A 20323-nucleotide genomic window follows, 5' to 3' on the forward strand; every position below is an offset into this window, starting at 1 on the left:
TTGTCACTCTCCTGCTTCTTCCTTGTTGAGAACAGGGACAGCTAACTTAGATGTCTTCATGACTTTTTTGTTCTGGCCACTTTCTAGTGAAAATACATTGTTAATTAATAGTGTTAATTTTTGCAAGAAGAGTTTGAGGACTTTTTACAGCTGCGACTGAAGTGTGAACAAAGGAGCAGATGTTTGCAAGTGAGAGAGTCACTGGAGATTCAGAAGTGACTGGCACAAAGACACAAGACATGCACAGACCCTTGTTACTGTTATGATGCTCTTGTCTCTCCTGATCTGTTCATTCACTGGTTTCTGTCCCCATGTTCTCATCTCTGTGGTTCATACGAGTTTGTCTACTTCAGGTGGATATAGCGCTCGCTTATTTTGTACTGGAAGCAGCACAGAGCTCATAGATGGATCAGACACATGCAGAGAACTCATTTCATAGCTGCTGCAAACATCTAAGTCTTTTTTTCTTACTCTCCCGTGTTATCTCACTCCTAACAAAAAAGGGACAACTGTTGGGATACGTGTACAGTCACATACCCTTCGGAGCTGTTCCTAAACAGAAGTGCTCCCTAAAAGCCTGTTTTTCTGTGCCACCGAGTTATTAACAGCAAATATGGGAATTACCTGGCAGCACCTGTGCTAGGGAAGGTCAGAGTTCTATACATGTCTGATATTCACCGAATAGTTTCTCAAAACGGGTTCATGGATGGGATTGAAATTGGTATCAAACGCTTTTCAGCGTTCTGCACTCTTGCAGAATGCGGGTGTTTTGAGACAGGCAAGGAATACTTTAAAGTACATCATTCTATATTGTATACTTGGCAGGATGTTCTGCGATTCACAGCAAATATTGGGAAATGACAAAGCAATAAAAGGTAAAGTGTAAAAGAAGCATCGGGTGGGGCTGAGTCTACGTTCCAGGAATATTAGGAATTTGTGGAGGAGAAAGGGATGATTGGCTGTATGGCTGTGTTGAAATATGTTGAGTGCTTCTTCAAGGCTTTGTTGGCATGTTTTCTGGTTAGTAAATAGAAGAGAGTGGGTTAGGCAATGTTAGAAGGCAGCAAAGCTAGCAATTTTCACATTACTCTCCTCTTTCAGCTCCCAACAAAGAGATGAAGATGTGACTCTAGCTGAATTAGGATATTAATGGGCTTTGTGCCCTTCACATTACATCTACTATCTTGCCATAAATCCTTCTGAATTTATTTTGAGATTATTGTCCTTTTTAAAAAATGATTAACACAAAATAGAGATGCATGTTTTTTAAGTCTTTAAATATTCTTATTCCCTACCAAAAGATGTTTTGTGTTCCGCATCAGAATGCTTTGACCTCTGCCAAATCAGCATAAGTGAACTAGTTATAATCCCTGTGCATTTGCAATTACCAAAGTGGTTTGGATGGCTTTACTTAGTATTAAATCCTGACATCATCTTTAAGTACAGAAATCAAACTTGTTGCAATTAAGATTGAATCAATAATGTTCTCACATTTTACATCTTTTCCAGTAGTCATAATAAACCAAAATTGTGTGATTCATTGTCTACCTTAAGTATTTGTTCTTTCCGATATTGCCAGGCTACTGATGTGCAAACAGAAGTGTAAATAGACGCTTGCGGATGGGGGATTGTTTGGGCTTGAACAATAGCACTGAATCATTTGAGCAGGTCTCCTTGCTCCGTACCGGGGACTTTACAAATCCTGCTCAGAAGTGCAGCTCCAGATCACAAGGAGCTTGTTTGGACTCAATGAAGCTTGTGATTTTTCTGCTCTAAACATGTCACATCCTAACTGTCACTTTTAAACTAGCACTTGAAAGTTCACAGGTCCATTATGAGCTATGAAAAATATTCAGATTCACAGTAAAAGGTGTTTCTCTTCTAGTATCCTCTGTAATCCGCTGAATTTTATTAGGTTTCATTTAGTACACATGTGAAAGGAGGAGAATGGAGAGGGGACTTTTACAGCACTTAAGCTATTGTTTCTAGAAAGTTGTTCAGGCTTTCTTCCAAATAAAAAAAGCAGGTTGTTACGCTTATGAAGTTCCAAATGTTCTTGTATTATTATATGAGTATTTTGCAGCTATAGAATAAAAGCTCGAATATATAGGATTCTGCAACTGATCACATTTGTGTCAGTTCCCATGTGTTAGGGAGTGTGTGTCTATATGCATGTGTATGTTGGGAAAAAGAGAGCACAGATGAGTAGGGAATTGTTACAAACCTGCTAGTCACTCCCATTAAACTGCTGATTTTTGTCTGCATCTCTATATTAGCCCATAAAAAGCTTCTTTAACTATTATAAATTGTTATTCAAGTGATTTACTGAGTTTGAGGATGCTGCCCAAAGATCGCAAGCATGGCATCTTTTCTGAGATAACCATTTGACAATTAAAAAAAAAAAAAAAAAAAAAGCCCAGAACAGCAGCAAAGGTCTGCAGAGATGTGGGTGTACCATGCCATACACATGAAATGTGTATGGATAATCGCTGCCCAGGTTTTATGGAAAAGTGATGGTGTTAACGAGCACTGCAGTTCCTAGGAAAGCTGCTTGTAGAGATTCCCTTGGGGCAGCAGATTTCCCAGATACTGGAACTGAAATGACGATCCACAAACTCATGGTGTTTGCGAGTTCCAGAGAAGCAGGATTTTCATACTAATAATTTTTATCTTGCTCTGATAAGCTCAAGAAATGTGCCAAGGCTTTGGCCACACCATCATTGTCCATGCTAACTCCTGCATGTGGCTGTGAAGAGCCTGGATCGCAGGTTCATGCAGTGCCCTCCCAACATTCCAGTTGGGTCAGGTTGTCTGGGGCCACGTGCAGTCGAGCTCTGACCGTCTCCAGAGATGGATGGAGATTTGCAGTTTCACTGGGCCCTTTCCCCATTGTTGTTAAAGAATTAAATTTTTTTTTGATGTCTGGTCATAATTTCCTTTGTTGCAACTTGTGTCTGTAGACTCTCATCCTTCTGCCGTACACCTATGAGAAGAGTATCTGGCTCTGCCATGTCATCTACTCACTAGGTAGTTGAAGGCAGGAATGGGACCCCCATCATTTGCTGTCTCTTCTTTGGAGGCTGCATAAGCATGGGTCTCAGCCTCTCCTTGGGCACTCGAGCCCCCTGACCATCTTGGGGGTCCTTCACTGGCCTCGCTCAAGTTTGTCAATGTCCTTCTTGTGCTGGGGAGCCAGAACTGGGCACAGTGCTCTACCTGTGGTCTGGGAAATGTCAAATAAAGGAGAAAATAATTTCCCTAGATCTGCTGTCTTTGCTTTTTTACTAATGGAGTCCAGTATGCAGTTATCCTTCACCAGTCACGACAATCACTCACTTCGAACCTGTCCACCAGGACCCCAGGTCCTTTTCTGCAAAGCTACTTTCTGTCTGGTCCATGTCCAGTTTGTGCTTGTGCTTTTGTCTGTCCAAGGGCAGGACTTCATATTTGACTTTGAGTTTCATGAGGCTGCCCCATTTTTCCAGCCTGTCGAGACCCCTCAAAGTGGCAACCTTACCCTCCAGCTTATCAGCCATGCTCCTTGGTTTCATGTCATCCGCAAACTTGTTGGGGAATGAGACTTTTTCTGTCTCTTCCTTCTGCGTCATCCCTGAAGTTTAACCAAATCCAGATGGGTAGTTTGAAGAGGAGTAACATGCTTTTAGGCTAAGACGTGGCTAATTGAAATACCGCTCTGTCCGCACTTCATCATAAGCTTAGTGGCAGGTCTAAGGTAGGAGGGAAGTATTTTTACTAATGGGCTAATTCTGCTCAATATCTGCTGCTATCTGCTCTAGAGACAGAATGCTGAACTAGTTGCAGCTACAGACTGTTGTACTATAACTGCTATTAGAGCATGCTCCTCATGTTCTTGTTGTTTGGTTTTTTCGGGTGAGTTAATTTAGTATCCGTTCAAGGCTAAATTCTAAAATTCTTGCTTTATCTTCACTCTTTAGTCAAGAAAATCCTGCTCCTGTGTGGTTTAAAAAATGGCATAATGCTGCAGTATTTTACTTTAATGTCAAAATTAATCAAATCTTGGAAAACTTTGCCTTCTGTTGTTTGTGTAAATGCACATATGCAAACACTAGTTTGTGTTTCATCAGTTATCTGTCTGCTCAGTTTGTAGTGAAATTTTTACATAAAATCTTTTAGCTCTTCTATATACTTAAGTAAGTGGAAACAGTACGGGTGTCTGGCGGGTTGAGAGAGAGAAAACCGCAGATTTTCAAGGCTACTTAAATATGAATGCTTCAGTACATCGAATGCAATACGTAGGTACTTGAGGGGAAGCCCACTACGTAGTTTTTCAGCGTGAGCAAGTGGTTGCTGAAGGAGGAAATGTCTACTGAAATGGGGAAAACACAATGCCCCCTATCGTCACCAGCTAATTCTCAGACTCTTTTCTTTTTTCCCCCCTTTTTTCCTTCTCTTGCCAAGAAATATAGTCATTCTATGAGACCACACAGTAAACACATCCTGAGACAGCAGTGCAGAAGAGAAGTTAACTGAGCACTTCTCCGGAGGAGGAGGAGACCTAGGTAGGGCTGAAGAGGGCTGTGGGAAAGCTGAGAAGGGGTGGGAGCCCTGCACCAGGGCTCATTGGCAGAAGAAGGCAGGAACAGGATACGTTTCAGCTTGGGAGGAGCAAGTGTTTGGATTAAAGTGTCTTGATAGAATTGTTCCTTTTCTTTCTCAGACACAGACAGTGAGTTTCATGGGGTGGATTTTCTGCCAGAAGATCTCAACGAGGCTCCACAGGAGACAGGAATGAAGGTGAACAAGAAATACTCCTGTCTACCTGCTGAGGAGAAGGGGATCCACATTATCAACATCCGAGCTATTGAAGATATAGGATACGACCAGCATGAGAGTACTGTGAGTAAAGGACTGGCTGGATGTGTCCTAACTGGTGTGCTGTGCTTAACACCTTGGCTTATTTCTCATTCTTTTCATTCCCAGAATGCTCTAAAATCCTCTCCCTCTCTTTTTCAGAAGTGCTGAGGAGCACTGCCAGCAGCCACAGTACACGTAATTTAGTGGGGTTTGTTCTTTGATGTGAAGAAGGGAAGCAAGGGATCCTTGTTTAACCTGGAGCCTAAAAAGGGGTTGGCCGTTCTCAGAGTAAGCAATCTGGCAAGAAGGCTGTGGCAACCTTTAAATCTCTTTGCCCATGTAGAGTAGAACAGAGAAAAAAGTCTAAAATTTCATGCAAAAGCCATTGTTAACTTAGGTAACGTTAAACTAATTGTAGCACACAATAGAGGTTAGGTTTTCAGTGTCAGTAATTGTGCCTTGGTTAAATTCTTTAACACCGATTTTAAAGAAAGTTAGTAACATGAATACCCAACAGGATTAGGAGTTGGTTATGTCATAAATGCATAAAAAGGAGTTCAGGTGAAGGAATCAAGGTGGAGTGGGCTGTATAACAGATCTCACTGGGGAAGGATGTGAAGCAATACTTGATTCGTTGTGCTTCTGCTTAATTAGGATTGAGTGTGGAGGAATCATTCCGTCAGAGTGTAAACATCCCTCCTGCTGTGATAAAACTGAAATGTCTTTTCTGTGGCTCATTTGCTACCAAAGAGACACGAGTCCTACGTGTTCTAAGTCAACGTAACTCCCTCTCTGGGTCAGTGTAGCAGCACTGCGAGAGAGGATGTGGCTTATGGGTACTTTTCAGCACTAATACCACATCCTTAAGAGATGACCATTTCTTTCTTTGAAACAGAACCAACAGCCTTCTTTGAGTGTTTCAGCTGCATCCCTTTCACAGTAGGATATAGCTGTTTTTATTTATTAATAAATTTATTGAGGCTTTAGTATCCACAGTGCAGCACCTTCTCCTAAATTCTCAGAGTCAGCTTTTCAATGGGAAAGTTTAAAAAAATGGGAAGAAGCTCTCATTCAGTGTCTGCAGTGTGACCCATCCCCTTCCTGGTGGCAGTAGCTCAAAGAAACAGAGAAATTAGGGATTTTCAGTGACACTTTTCCGCACCCAAGGCATGCCCAGGAGAAGAGGAGCTGTGGCCAGGATGTACTGGTCCCTCCTGAGCTCCCCAGGCAGTTAGAAACATCTGGCACACTCCCTGCTATTATCTTCAAGAGCCATCTTAAGTCCTTCCTGTTTCCTTTATTAGTCTCCAGAACAGACCAAATCATTGCTGTTCCTCATAAAGTCAGCCTAACGAGGGGAGGAAGTGGCTGGGGTCTGAGTCTTTTGCCTGTTTCATCTCCCTGTGCTTACCTGAATATCTGTTGGTTCAGCCCAGTTTTTCAGAAATTGGTTTAATTAATTAATAAGATCATCACATCTTTAAAAATTAAATACAATTAGTTATCTTAAAACAAACCTCAGTGTTACTGTAGCTTGTTTACAACAACTATTTCCTTTGAAGAGGCATTATATCCTGCAAATACAGTTAGTTACTGTAGAAATTTGCATCACTGAGTTGCCTGCCACAAGCAGACCGTCAGCTTGCTTTTAAACAGTGTTCTGAATTCACAGGTGCATGCCATTAAACAGGAAGCAATCAGAAATTTAATCGTTATTATTGGTTTTCTATATTGTAAGAACTAGACAGGAATATCTAGATAGGGCACAAACATGAGCATCCTATGCCCTGAAGAGTATGGTATTGTCATGGCGAAATAAGACAGACGTGGAGCAGGGGAAAGAGGGAACAGGACAAAGAGTGAACTCCATGGTGGCAGCGAATGCTGTATGATTTTATGATAGATATTTACATATTTGGAGCAACGAGTTTAGGTTAAATGGAAAGGAGAGATGGAATCCTGAAAAGGAGAGAGAAACAGATAGCAAAGGCAGGCATGGAGCAAAGCTGTGAGGGACGGAGGAGATGGAGACCTGCAGCCAAGCTGGCCCTGGGCAGACATGGTCAAGTCAAGCTTTGGAAAGCCACAAATGTCCGGCATCCCCACCTCGGCCAGCAGCTGCTCCACGTCCTGCCTGGCACCTCAGGCTCCTTGCTGTCTGCCAGTCTTCCTTGCTGCGTGTTATTGCTTTGTGCTCATCTGATTACTAATTACTTCTTCAGTGCGCTTCCTCATCCCTCCAAACCCAGGCGGATGGGGTTTGCTGCTTGAATTCAGTATCTTGAGTAAAAATCTCCCCAAGGCAAAAAGGGAAGAACAGACTGTCCCTTGAAGGCACTGATTTATAGTGATGGTAGCTCCCCAAAGCAACGTTCAGAGACGTATGCAAATGTGTGTAACATTGGGTGGGTTTTGATGAAGTTTTGGCTCTGTTGGCTGTGATATACTGTACAGTCAGCTCAGAGGTTGCTCTTTTCTTCTGGGGTTTAAAAATTGGACTGTCTTAGAAACAACTGCCTGCAAATAACTTCCATTCATGGTTTTATGTTTGAAACAAGCAGAAGGTGTACATATCCCAGAAGGTTTTTAACCAATATGATTTGCAACTGATGGCCAATTGCTGCCATTTAGAGCACAAGTCCTTTTCTCTAAATGGAGGCTTAACACTCTTCTGTAAAATTAAAAGCCAGAAAATGTCTCTGGCCCCTGAAAAAACCCTCCTGTGATTAGTATATTTTGTAAAAAAAAAAAAAAAAAAAAAAAAAAAAAAAATTTTCTAGAATTTTTTTTTTTTTTTTTTTTTTTTTTAATGGTGTGTGCATCTCCAAGAGTAGAATTGTGAATTATGCATGAGCAGTGCTATTGAAAGTAGAAATGAATAATTGCTGGTATTTTTTAATGTTTCTATAGTTGCCCTGTGCAGTTTTCAGATAAATGCTTGGAAGTGGAATTGTGTTTTAAGTCTTATGTTTCTTTCATCTTGCAACACTTACACAGCGTTAATTCAAGATGGGAATAAAGCCTTTGCCACCATAGCATTGCAAAGCGACACAAGTTTTTTAAGTGGGGGGAAAAAAGTTATGAACTCAGTAAGCAATGAACCCACTTCCCTGGCTACGGTCCATCTGCATTTTTGGCTGTGCTCCATGACCAGCTGGCTCCCTTCAGTCTGTATCTAAGATGATCCCTTTCTCAGATGATCCAAACTTGCAGCGCTAGATAAGAGAAGTGAGAAATGTTTGTACATGATATTCATCTATTTGTCAGAATTGAAACACAGATGACTTGGGTGGAAAAGGACAGATGATCTTAGTGGTGATTAACCCCCGAAGGGGAAAACCAAATCCACCAAGTAGCTGGCTTAGGGACTAGTGTGCTGGTAATTCGATTAAATCCCAGTTATTTTATGTATTTATTTCTAGCCAATAAAATCCCAGCTGGCTACCAGTAAAATTGCAGGTGTTAATTTGCAAAATTGTTTTGAATCAGTAGCATGGGGGTGGCCCTCCTGCATGCTTGCTGTTTGAAGACAGGTTGTTGTGTGCTCCAGGCAAGGAGTCCTTGCCACAAGGATATGGTCTGTCTGGTGTCCGTGTTGGCGTGTGTACTCATTCTTCTTCTCCTTTCTTCTCTCTACATTCCCCTTCCCTGCTTCCAGTTATTAAATTCCCTATCCAAAGATCCAGATGCTGACTGCAAATATGGACTCTACTTCAGAGATGGCAAGAGAAAAGTCGACTACATCCTAGTTTATCATTACAAGAAGTCCTCGGCAGGGAAGACGCTCACCAGGAGAGTTCATCACAATGATTCAAGTACCCGAAGCACCAAGCAGGACCAGCCACTTCCCGGGAAAGGAGTGCAGCTGGAAATGGGGGAAAGTGAACCCCATGTGGATTACCACGAAGACGACAAGCGGTTTCGCAGGGAGGAGTATGAAGGGAACCTTGTGGAGGCTGGTCTGGAACTGGAACACGATGAGGATGTAAGGACCCATTTCAAATGGTTAAAGATAAGGAAGATAACTGTTGGTCAAATCCTGGGAGATGCTGAGCTGTTCCTGTGACCCTGGCTCTGATCAAGGTTACACAAGCTCAGCTCTTCCAGAATTTTATTTCAGTTCTGGCAGCACCATCCTTGGCCACCGATTTAATTCACTTCACAGGAATGAGCTGTGGTTAATACCCCAACGAGGTGAAGTTTCTTATTTTTCTTGGCCAGGACTCGTGGCACATGCACTGTTGCAACACGGCTTGTTGATGTGTTGCCCTATCTAGAAATGAGGCTTAAATTGCTCTCAGCCCTAATCCCAGTTTGTGGTTTACAGCTTACTCTGGTTTGGATCTACTGGTAATTCCAGTTCTGATGAAAAATACCTGATACAGAGAGTGACATTGTTATACCTTGGGATAGACTTGAAGAGAATTGAATTTGTTCAGGAGGCTGTGGTACATACTCTAGCTCCAACACACGGATCTGTATTACAGTTTGCTCTTTCCATTCTTAGATACGAACAGTACAGCTTGTAACGCCTTTCACCTGTACTCTGAAAACAGCACATTCTATTAAAAGATCATTAGACCATATAAAAAATGTGTGTGAAGTGCTGCCAGTGTGTGATTAGTAGGAATAGCTGCAGCTATATTCATTTCAGAGAAGGCTATTACAATTAACTGATCCAGCCAATCGGCCTGAAATTCCTGTGAGAGGGGGTAAACACTTATGGTGATTTCATTTACAGCATCTAAAAGTTGTGATTAAACATCTTAGACCTGTGATCAGTGTTAAAAAAATAAATCTGCCCTCTATTATTCACAAATTACAGTCATGTTTATAATGGGGGGATGTGTGTGTGTGTATCTATATAAAAATATATATTTTGCATGGTGTAATGCAAAAAAACTTTTCACTTCTCTGTCCCCCAGGTGAAAATCAGAATTATTTTTCATCCAACTTGCAAGTTATTGTAGTAAACTGGAAGCCTGCCTATGCCAAGTCATAGATTTTAAATCCTTTGCAGGATGGGAGGTCCCACCTGTGGCATGCAGTGCAATTTCAAATTACGCAGAAGGGCTCAGGGTTCAAGCCAGGACACCGTGAAAGAGAGAGAACCCTGTCCTTTCAGGGCAAGATACCAAACCAGATGAGGAATGTATAGAGATGAAGGCAAGCCACTGGGATTTACATCAGCTTCCATACCCGGCACATCAGTGTAGGGGGAGAAACCTGGAATCGTTTGGGCTTGACAGGCATGCCTCAGAGTCGCGTTGGAGGCTGTATTAATTGCAAAACAGAGCAAAGGTTTCTTAAACACATGATGTTTACTAAGTCACTGAAACTCTCTTCAATGAAGAAAATTCTGGGGTGGTTTGGAAGCCGTGCCTTATGGGAAGGCTGGCAGTTCTTTGTGTCCTCTGAGCAACAAACTTCTAGCAAGCCAGTGCAGAATACAGTTGGGTGAAAGCTAGTTAGTGTAGTGACTGCTTGAGTGTGTACAGAAACAAGATCAGAAAGATTCCTTCTCCTCTGTTTGCTGAACACCTACTAGTTTGATGATCAGTTCTCCAATGGCTTTGAAATTATTACTTCCAGGGAGCAAATGGAGGTGTTTGTGGGAGTGCCAGAAGCAAACCCCCATGTCCAGCCATCTCAAACAGAGCTCAGTGAACTAGTGAGGTGCAAGCATGCCACTAATATTATCATGAACTTTTCTCTTTTTTTTTTCCTTTTGTTTTGTTGAATTCTTCCTACCAGTTTTCCCAATTAAAATGTGTAGTGTTTTAATGTAGTTATACATGTCTGTATCTGAGGCTGCTTCTTTCTTACTGCAGTTCTGGTCCTCTGAGATCCTGAGCAGCTCGGAGGAGGCAGCAGGGACTCTCTCCACTCCACTAATTACAACGCACTTACGAAATCATACGATTTGGCTGGATGCCTATGCTTCAAATTTAACGGGCTTAGTCTGTATTTGTGTGCATAGTCATTAGCTTTTATTTCCCAAACAATTTTTATCTGTTTAACCTTGTGGTAATTGTTCTGGAAGACAATAGCACTTTTGAGTCACATTTTCTAGCAGCTCAGCACAGAGAGGTGTTCGGTGATTGTCCTGTTGTTAGAAACTGGCTGTCTCAAACAAATGGGATTTAGCATGTTGGCAGTGATGGACTGTTTGTTCCTTAAATATTTCATTTCCTCTTGTCAGTAACCTTTTCTCTTGTTTTTTTTTTTTTTTTTTCTTAAGACTAAAATCCATGGGGTTGGATTTGTGAAAATACACGCACCATGGAATGTCTTGTGTCGAGAGGCAGAATTCCTTAAGCTCAAGATGCCCACAAAAAAGGTCAGTCCTGATTTTCTTGTTTTCCTCTGGAAGGCATAGTGCAAACACACACTCACCTGTGAGCACCTAACAAAGGTAGACCTTTTTCCCCCACAAGCGTTTTAAAAATAGTTAACTAATCTGTACAGAAAATGAGAGTCACAAACTCACTTGGGACAGCAGAAAGAACAACTGGAAGGAGAAATGGAAATCAAGAATTCCCAGCGGTTACCGCTCTCTGTATGCCATGCGAGTGATTTCATACAATGCCTCATGCTCTCAGTGTGATGATGAAATTTCTGTGTGCATTTTGGAGGGCTTTTCTCACCCAAAATGCTAGACTGCTACAAATTAATTTAAGAGTAACAGTTTGTGTGCAGTAGTCTCGCTGGGTTGAGTGACTCTTCATATACATCGTTCATTGTATTTGCAGGAGTCGGGACTACTCTACTGCAAAATAAATTACCTTTCAGAATATTTGAAATATCATTAAAGAAATGACAGTATATTTTCATCAATTCTAAATCATCCGTGATAGATAGCTACCTGTTCTGTTGAGCATAGCTTAGAGATGGATTAATATTTAAACACATACTAAGTGCATGTCCCAGACGGCAGAGGGAAGTCTATAATGGAGCGAGAGACAGTCTCAAAGCCCAGCATAATTTATTAGCATTATAATACCACACTTTTGGTTTGCATTTCATATTAATCCCCATTATTGCCTCACCACTGATTTTAATCAGGAGCACAATTAGATTAAAAAAGTCCTATTCCTAACAGTTCTCTCTCTCTTATGGATAGCCAAAAAGCACTACGGTTTTCCTCTTTTTCTCTTTGCCCCCTCAGATGTATCAGATCAATCAGACCCATGGTCTTCTGAAAAAGATTAACTCCGTAATTCAAAAAATCACAGAGCCCATCCAGCCAAAAGTAGCAGAACACAAACCTCAGACGGTGAAGCGCCTCTCCTACCCCTTCTCCAGAGAAAAACAGCACCTGTAAGTGAAAGCCTTCTGAAAGTGTTCATGTCAACAGGTTCAAGCCTTCTGATAGCAGCCAAGGCATGAAAAGGTGAAAAGAAAAATGAACACCCACCCACATTGGCTTACTGTTGGGGAATGAGGCTTTGTAGAGCCCCTCTGCTGCTGTTGTGGTACATGATACACATCTATATAACCACTTGCATCAGCTGTGAGACTGCCAAACGTGATTTATGATGTGGTTTTTAATAGTCTTTTTTTCCATATAAAATGTTCAGTAAAATTTGTAGCCAGAGATGTGGCTTGATAAATTTCAGAATAATTTCATTTATGTGGTGTGGGCAGCTCACAACCAGGCGTTGACTTTGGGAATGCTGTGAAGTCCGTGGTAGCTTTGCCATCGATTTCAGATCAGTAAGAATAGCTGTAAACGTGGGTGTAGGAAAAAAAATCACAAGGTGGGGCCCAGCCAAAGTTTCAGCTCCTTTGCTGCTGCTCTTCCTTGGCCAGCATCCCAGAGAAGCTTTGAAGCCTGTGTTTATGTATATGCCAGCTGGAACAAAGAACAGTCCTGGGGCAGGATTTCTTCACTGGACATACAGGGGTTTTTAACCAAGGGATGCAGAACACTGATGGAGTTGTGTATGTTAGTTGGGCCAGTCAATGTATGTGACGTTTGACATGTCCTTGGACTTGCAGGAAGTGTATTTATGTATTTATTTGCTTGTAGGATGTTCCTACAGCAAAGGAGCCTGGTGGCTCAGAGAAAGCCCACAAGATGCTCCTTAGCTTAGGTGGCGATGTGCCTTACACTGTTTGCTGTGGTGGCTTTTTTCACTGTCACCATCTGTGTCTGTCCTGAACAAGGGAGGCAAGAGTGGCCCCACAGGTTTAAGGTACAGACAAAATGGAAAGATTATTGTGAGAAATTCAGGGACAGCAGTGATCGGGAATTCGACTTAAATGAGCATCAACAGTCTCTTTTGGGCAGAAAACCCTAAAAATTTATAAAACCAGTGGAATGTATAAGCGACCTCTTTAAAATATGAGAATTGGGATGGACTTTCTTTTTAATGAGGTTTCTACAAGCTATTCTTTACTGTTAGCTATGAGAGATCCCCAGGGGAAATGAAAATACTGAAGGGGTCCACAAGAGCAGGAAATTACTGGCTTTTTTCTTTAATCTAATGGGCTTCCTTCTACTCTTTTAACAGGTTTGATTTGTCTGACAGAGATTCCTTCTTTGACAGCAAAACGAGAAGCACTATAGTAAGTACTGTATATAAGAAAATCCTGGTGGCTAGTGCCTCAGTCCTGGTGTTAATGGCCCCTTTGCCAGCTTTAGTACAGCGCCTGCTGCCAGTTTGCCTTTCTTAACCAAACGCCAGGGATCACCTGTGACATCAGTTATAGAAATTATAAATAAAGCATTTCCAGCTTTAGCTCATGTACTGTATAGTCTTTGATGCTAACAGGTTGCTGCCTTTTGGAAAATAATTTGGATCTTCTCTCTAATTCATGGTTAATCTGGGGTGTAGTTTCTTAGTAGACGTATCACCAGAAAGGAATAGATTTAGATTTTACCTGCCACCAGCTACCTGCACCCCCTATGGCTCATTTACCTTTTCATAGCAATACATTGCTCTTTTTATAAAATGCTGTGAGGTCTCCCAAAACAAATTTCAATGAAACAGCAAAGTATTTACAGGGAATATTATTTATATTTTTGGGGGGCAATTCTCTAGAATAGTGTTAAATGTGTTGAGGTTTATGATTTTTGTTTAACATGATTTAACATTATTTATGATTTGTATTTAACATTAAAGTTTACATGAAGCAAATACAAAAAGGACAGAAAACTGCATCTTGTTCTGATTGTTTATGCATCTGTTCACCTCTATTACACTAGCAAGTGTGACGTACCAGTGTGCAGCACTGGGACGGGGCTGAGCCATTCCTGCCTTCGTCTTAGAGGGTCTCTACTGCTTCAGTGCCAGCATGGGACTTTTCCTCTCATAATTAAACTTCTGCAGTTCCCTGACAGAAATGAAGCTTAACACAGGAATACGATATCACAAACTACATTTGAGTACCTTCTTTTGACTTACAGACCATAAAATAGAGCAGGGGAGAAGGTGTAGCCTCCTTTATAGCTGCTGAGGCGGGGGGGGCCGGAAAGGACAGCTTTTGTGGCATCGGGGCACGTGGAAGGGACCAGCCAAGCAGCACTTGCTGCAACACTTTTCAGAGTATAATGTGGACTCTTTGCCCCATTCCACTGCGCTAGTCTGTGGGTTGGAATGTGACTGTGAACGGCTTTTATCTTAGATTTAACATTCGCCTTTTGGGATGCTAAGTGGTTTCAAAAAGAGCTTATATGGCAATTATAGCTGCCTTTTATTGCTACGGTGATAAGGGGTGTGAGATATCTAACTTCCCTTTCCTGCTTTGAAATTCCAGCCTGTGGACCCCACGATGTAGTTCCCTTGTAGGTTGAAGTGCAATGATTTGATGTGAGCACAGGTTATCGGGGCTCGGGGAGTTTGACCAGGGAAGGCAGATGCAGCAGCACAAAAAATAGAAAAGAAAAAGATGAACATGGAATGGGTTTATTTGCGATCAAGTATTTAATTTGAGAATGAAAAAAACCATAGCTTTTGTTTGTAGACTTTCTTATATATGTCTAAATAAATAGTAAAAAAACCTTTTTAAGTACAAGAAACTTAAGGGAGCAAATGAAGAGAGAGAATTCATGACGACAGGCTGTCTGAGAAAGGCAGCGAGACAAAATGGCACCATAGGACAAGTGGGTGAGCAAGACTAACTGAAAAATGGACTGAAACAAAAGGAGCTCGTAGCAGAGGCTGGGAGGAAGAGGAGGGAGGGGTTTTTTTTAAACCACTCAAGGAACACTGGGCATATAACAGTAATGCTGGTAGCATCTTGCTTTGTTTGGAATCCCTGCAAATCACCGGGTAATAAAAGACATACTGAATGCTTCCCAGCGTCCTTTTATCCTGCATGCATTTCTCTTTGTATTCTTGTTTCTTAAAGTTCTCTCCTGCCTTTCTCATATGTATTTTTAAACCACAGTGCAAATATTGACCCTTCCGCCTACTGCAAAACGAACAGGAATCTAGTCACTCCCTGGGAGTCTTTGATGAATAGAAACTAAGCCAAAGACCTTTTACTTGATAAAAAAAAAAGCAACCAACAAACACAACCTTATATAACTGGAAATCTCTGTGACAGCCCTTTAACTCACTGCAGTCAGAAGACAACAAGCAGATGAGCTGTGGGTCTTGCCTCATATACCCTCGCTTGCTTTCCTTTGTGAATTGGGCAAGCACCGGCCAAGTTAGCGCACGCAGCAGTGAGCATCCCCGGGAAACTGGTCCATGACTCCCCAGGCAGTGGGCAGCAGGTGTCTCTGCTTGAGGTTTTCCTCTGCTGCCCCCTCCCCTGCCAGCCTCACGCCAGCCAAGAGCCTAGGGGCATCACCGCCCAGGAGTGGCGTGGGGTGAAAGCTGAGCCACTCGGGCATCACGGCGAGACGTGCAAAGGTTATTTGACAATAAACGCAATAAATCGTAAAATAAATACATCCTGTTTGCCGCCAAGGTCATGCAAACTCTGAAATTTTAAGGTCAGCCTGTGTTAGTCCAGTTGTTGATAAACGACTGCGTGCTGCGGATGCGTTATGAGCCTGGAGCTCTGCTGAGGTCCATGGGGTGACACCAGCTGGTGCCATTGGAGGGTGCTGCGGGTGCGTTATGAGCCTGGAGCTCTGCTGAGGACCGTGGGGTGACACCAGCTGGTGCCATTGGAGGTGGGGGAAGAGCTGGCCCAGCCACTGCCTGCTCTGGGTAGCAGAGGGCTTCTGAGCTTTGATCTACCATGATGAAAACAACGTTGCTGTTATGCGAGTGGTTAAATGTAACCCTGTTTCCCCTGATCAATTATCTGGTGCGTTATGAGCCTGGAGCTCTGCTGAGGACCGTGGGGTGACACCAGCTGGTGCCATTGGAGGTGGGGGAAGAGCTGGCCCAGCCACTGCCTGCTCTGGGTAGCAGAGGGCTTCTGAGCTTTGATCTACCATGATGAAAACAACGTTGCTGTTATGCGAGTGGTTAAATGTAACCCTGTTTCCCCTGATCAATTATCTGGGTAGCTGGCTATTTAGTTAAGCATTTCTCTCTCCTACAGATAAGTGAGCATGGAGAGCTGTGAGCCCTGCTCTCCTGAATACCATGACTTTTATTAACAAATGATGACTTCATCGACATCTTGCTTTTGCCAATATTTGAGCTGTACACAAAACGATTGCGCTTTTCATTGGCAGTATCTGAAGTAACCCTTTCCTTTCTTTTGTTTTACTTCTGTAGGTTTATGAAATATTGAAAAGAACGACATGTACCAAAGCAAAATATAGCATGGGTAAGGAACTTTATTTAGTTTCAAGATCAATATAATTTCCAGGTTTTGAAAAATAATTGCAAGTTCTAACTGACTGTGGAGTTTAGGTTTTTCCCCTGCTCTCTAATTTGAGGTATGTGGCTATAATTGTTTTATTTGGAAATTTAATTAATATAACTGTTTGGATTTTTTTTTCAAATGTGAATTTATAGATTCAACTCTAAATGCAGTGGTAAGTGAGCACATAGCCCCTGCAGGTGTTAGCTAGGTCCTTTGCAGCAGGACTGGATGTGATATAAACCAGTGGATAATGTGTGCTCTCCATTGGTTTAGTTTTACACCCCCTGAAGCGGAGGAGGGTATGACCAGGAATTTCGATAACTGCAGTGAAAGTCTATGGCTTGGCCCATTCCTTTCAAGTAGGAACCTCACATTTTTATTGTGGGATAGCTTTTCAGTGACTTGAGTCAAATAGTCTCAACTGATGACTGCCCAAGACACTGTCCTAAGTGGAACTGAGATTAATTCAGTGGAACAGCCAAGGACTAAGGCATGCCCTGAAAGCTGGCCCATCTCGTAGCCCTCAAAGCAGTTGTTGCAGGTCAATGGGTGCGAAGTTTGTACTGCCATGACCAGTAGTTTTAGGATATCGGTCTTAGGGCTTGTGCTGTAAGAAGTGAATTCATAGTACTGGTAAACATGAATTGCAAATCAGGACACCTTAAAGATTTGTTGGCAGCTTTTCCCGTTCGGCTGTTACATACTTTATTTTATACATATGGTGATATATAGGTCTATACTTGACTGTGGGACCAAAGTTAACAAATAGTTAATGGCAAACCAAATGATATAAGGTGGAAGGCTGAATTCCCTCATATCCAAGCTTCTTAACAGACAACCAACAGAAACAAATTTCTATGAGAAAAGTGCATGAACATGGGAAAAAATGTTTAATAACCGGTGGAATCCATTTTTGCATTTATTTGCCTACAAGCAGTTAAATAAAACAATGGGAACTTGAATTACAGGTAGTTCTGTTCAATATTGACCCATCAGCTGCTTGGAAATACATCAAATAATAGAAGAATATTTATGTCAGAAATTACTTCCATGCTTTGACTTTTCTGTTGAGTCCTTATATACACTAAATTTTGGTGTTCGGCCAGTATTAACAGAAGTTCTGTTTCCCTGTAGCATGGGAAATCCAAAATAATCTGTGACTTTCAGGACCCTTTTCGAGTCTGGTGCTGGATCGTTTTCTTTGGAAATTACGTATTTGCACTCTTGAAAGGGGAAGGTCATACAGCTCAGTGTGAATTCTTGCCTTGGAGTCAGTTATGCACTTGGTTTAATTTTTTTCTTTTTTTTTTTTTTTTTCCTGTGGTCTAGAAATGGGAAACACATTAGAGATGAGTTGAATGGGGCAGAGGCTAAAAAAAAAAGTAAAGTTGTAGGATTTCTGGATTGTTCTTCTACCTGAGACTGGCAAGGTCACCCAGTATACCTAATAAAAATGTCATTAGGCCAGCCTGTCCGTGGGTATACTCAGCATAACTCAATCAGGTCCTTTGTGTCCCAGCGCTGGAATGCTGGGCTACAACTCAGCAAAGGTTGCAAACAGATTTGAGCAAATACAGATAATGCTGCAACATTTCCGCCCAGCAGGAAAAAAGGCGGCTGCCCAGTGAACACTGCAGTCTTTGTTATTTATTTTGCAAATTTGTGAAAATATGAATCTGTCTTCATTGTGAAATGCTGATATGTAGAAGGGTACCGTGTAGCTCTTCGGTCGGTCACACAGCCTTAGAAAAATAATTTATCTGCTCACTAGTTATTTCTGCCAGAAGCATGGAAACATTTGCAGACAATTCATAGTACTGTATAATCTTAACTAGGACTTTAAAAATTAATGATACTGCAGGATACTGAGCACTCCTGGAGCAGTTCCTCCAGCAGGTGATTAGTATCTTAAAAATGTTAATGAACTGAAGAAATTCTCATTTCAAGAACAATCAAAAATGTCTCAGTGAACCTACAGTGAGCTGTTGCCTGGTTCATAGTCACTGTTCTCTCAAATCCAGTCCCACACTCTTTTCTTAGCAATGAACTGACAGGCAACATGGAGCACACTGTAACACATCATTTTTCTTTTCTTTTTCAAAGTCCTTTTAAATTCTCCACGATACCAGTGGCCAGATTTTTTGTTATTATTTATTATTGGCATTAATCAGCTTAGCCTTGCACAAAGCCAAGTACTTGACTTAGCTCTGATTCAGCACCAGAACTGGTTCATTGACTCCCCAAATGTATCTTCACGGCTAACACGACACCTTCAGGCATGGGTAATACTCCATAATTGGAAGTGTCTGTATTAATGCCAGCAGCTGCAGCAAGAACATTAACGAAGTAATGTGCTGCAGCCCTCAAAGGTCCAGGTCCAGCCCAGTGACCTTTGGGAATGGTGCAGCAAGCTGCAGTGTCCAAAAGCCCCTCGCCGTTGTGCTCCTCCAAATTTACACATTGACTCCTCCTGACCCACCCCAAGTTAAGGAGCGATACCATCCCTGGGAAGGCAGCACTCCTCAAAGTCCCTTGTGCCACATACATTTTATAGATGAAGCATTAATTGCTTTCAGCATCATGCATGTCACTAATAAACGGATGTGTAAACAGGGAAAGGAGAGGGAAGAAAGAAGGAAACTACCCTTTTAAATAAAAGACGAAAATGTGGTAAATATGGTAAGTATTACGCCAAGGTCTTCGCAGAGGCTTTCACTACAATTTCTCTAATCAATCTGAAATCTGAATTCAAAACTTTGTGTGGATGATGCGTGCGTATGCGTGTTCCCGTATGCCATCAATTCCAGCCATATTCTTCTTGCGATCGAGCCTTCTGCTACACACTTTCGAATCTGCAGGCTTGCCCTTAAATCAGTCTGACTTCTCAGAAAATGTACTTCATTTTAATGACTAATTTCAAGTCATTGGCTTCTAATTCTTGATTCTCAAATATATATGATCTTCCTCTTGCTCTCTGCAGTTTTCCATTTCATAAAATGATTCATGTTTAATAACCTATATGATTAAAAATGAAACTACATGGAAAGGAATGAGATGGCAGAAAAATCATTATCTGATCAAATGACTGGTATTTTGAGGGAAATCTCCAGGAAGGATGATAAAGTGAGAATGTCTAACCGCAAAATTGTAAATAACTATTATGTCTTTATTTTTCAAGGGATCACCAGTCTGCTTGCCAATGGAGTTTACAGTGCTGCATATCCTCTGCATGATGTAAGTGATCTTGGAAAATATTTTACATGTCTGCTATCTGACACCAAGCAATCCATAGTGTGTTACGTATGAATGGCATCATCCCAAACGCGAGTGTTTCGGATCCTGGCTTCCTGCTCACTTGTATCATGACTGCAGTAACTTCTGCAGGTTGTTTCCATCATTCTGCTCACTTTTTATGAATTCCCCACCTCTGTTCTACCTTTGGTGATCCTAAGTGATGTTTTAATGTAACACGAGAAGAGCTGTTTTGGTGGCTTAGCAAACTAAATGCTTCCGTTATTTTCTGATCTTCTGCTCCTGAGGTTACTGGTTTCAGTGCTAGGAAATATATTTATTCCTGGGGCACCAGGTGCCTACTTCCCTCATCCACATCTCCCTGGCATCCCGCTTGCAAGTATGGAGATGTCAGTAGCTGTGTGTCCGTGTGATTGGTTGCCATTGGAGGAAAAACCATAAGCCAGAATTGGAAGTG

The 20323-nt window shown here is 41.8% G+C and overlaps 1 protein-coding gene across 1 annotated transcript in view; it reads left to right on the forward strand.

Annotated features, from left to right (window-relative positions):
* Positions 1 to 4770: 4770 nt before the first annotated feature.
* The window catches only part of LOC104470560 (anoctamin-1-like), a 41648-nt gene continuing 26095 nt past the window's right edge, over positions 4771 to 20323 (forward strand). Inside the window, 7 exon segments of the mRNA XM_010085528.1 lie at positions 4771 to 4878; positions 8495 to 8821; positions 11078 to 11176; positions 12005 to 12156; positions 13353 to 13407; positions 16524 to 16575; positions 19793 to 19848. Of these exon segments, the coding sequence (XP_010083830.1) occupies positions 4771 to 4878; positions 8495 to 8821; positions 11078 to 11176; positions 12005 to 12156; positions 13353 to 13407; positions 16524 to 16575; positions 19793 to 19848 (849 nt within the window).

The sequence above is a fragment of the Pterocles gutturalis genome, unplaced genomic scaffold (assembly GCF_000699245.1).
Source record: "Pterocles gutturalis isolate BGI_N339 unplaced genomic scaffold, ASM69924v1 scaffold9470, whole genome shotgun sequence".
NCBI lineage: Eukaryota > Metazoa > Chordata > Aves > Pterocliformes > Pteroclidae > Pterocles > Pterocles gutturalis.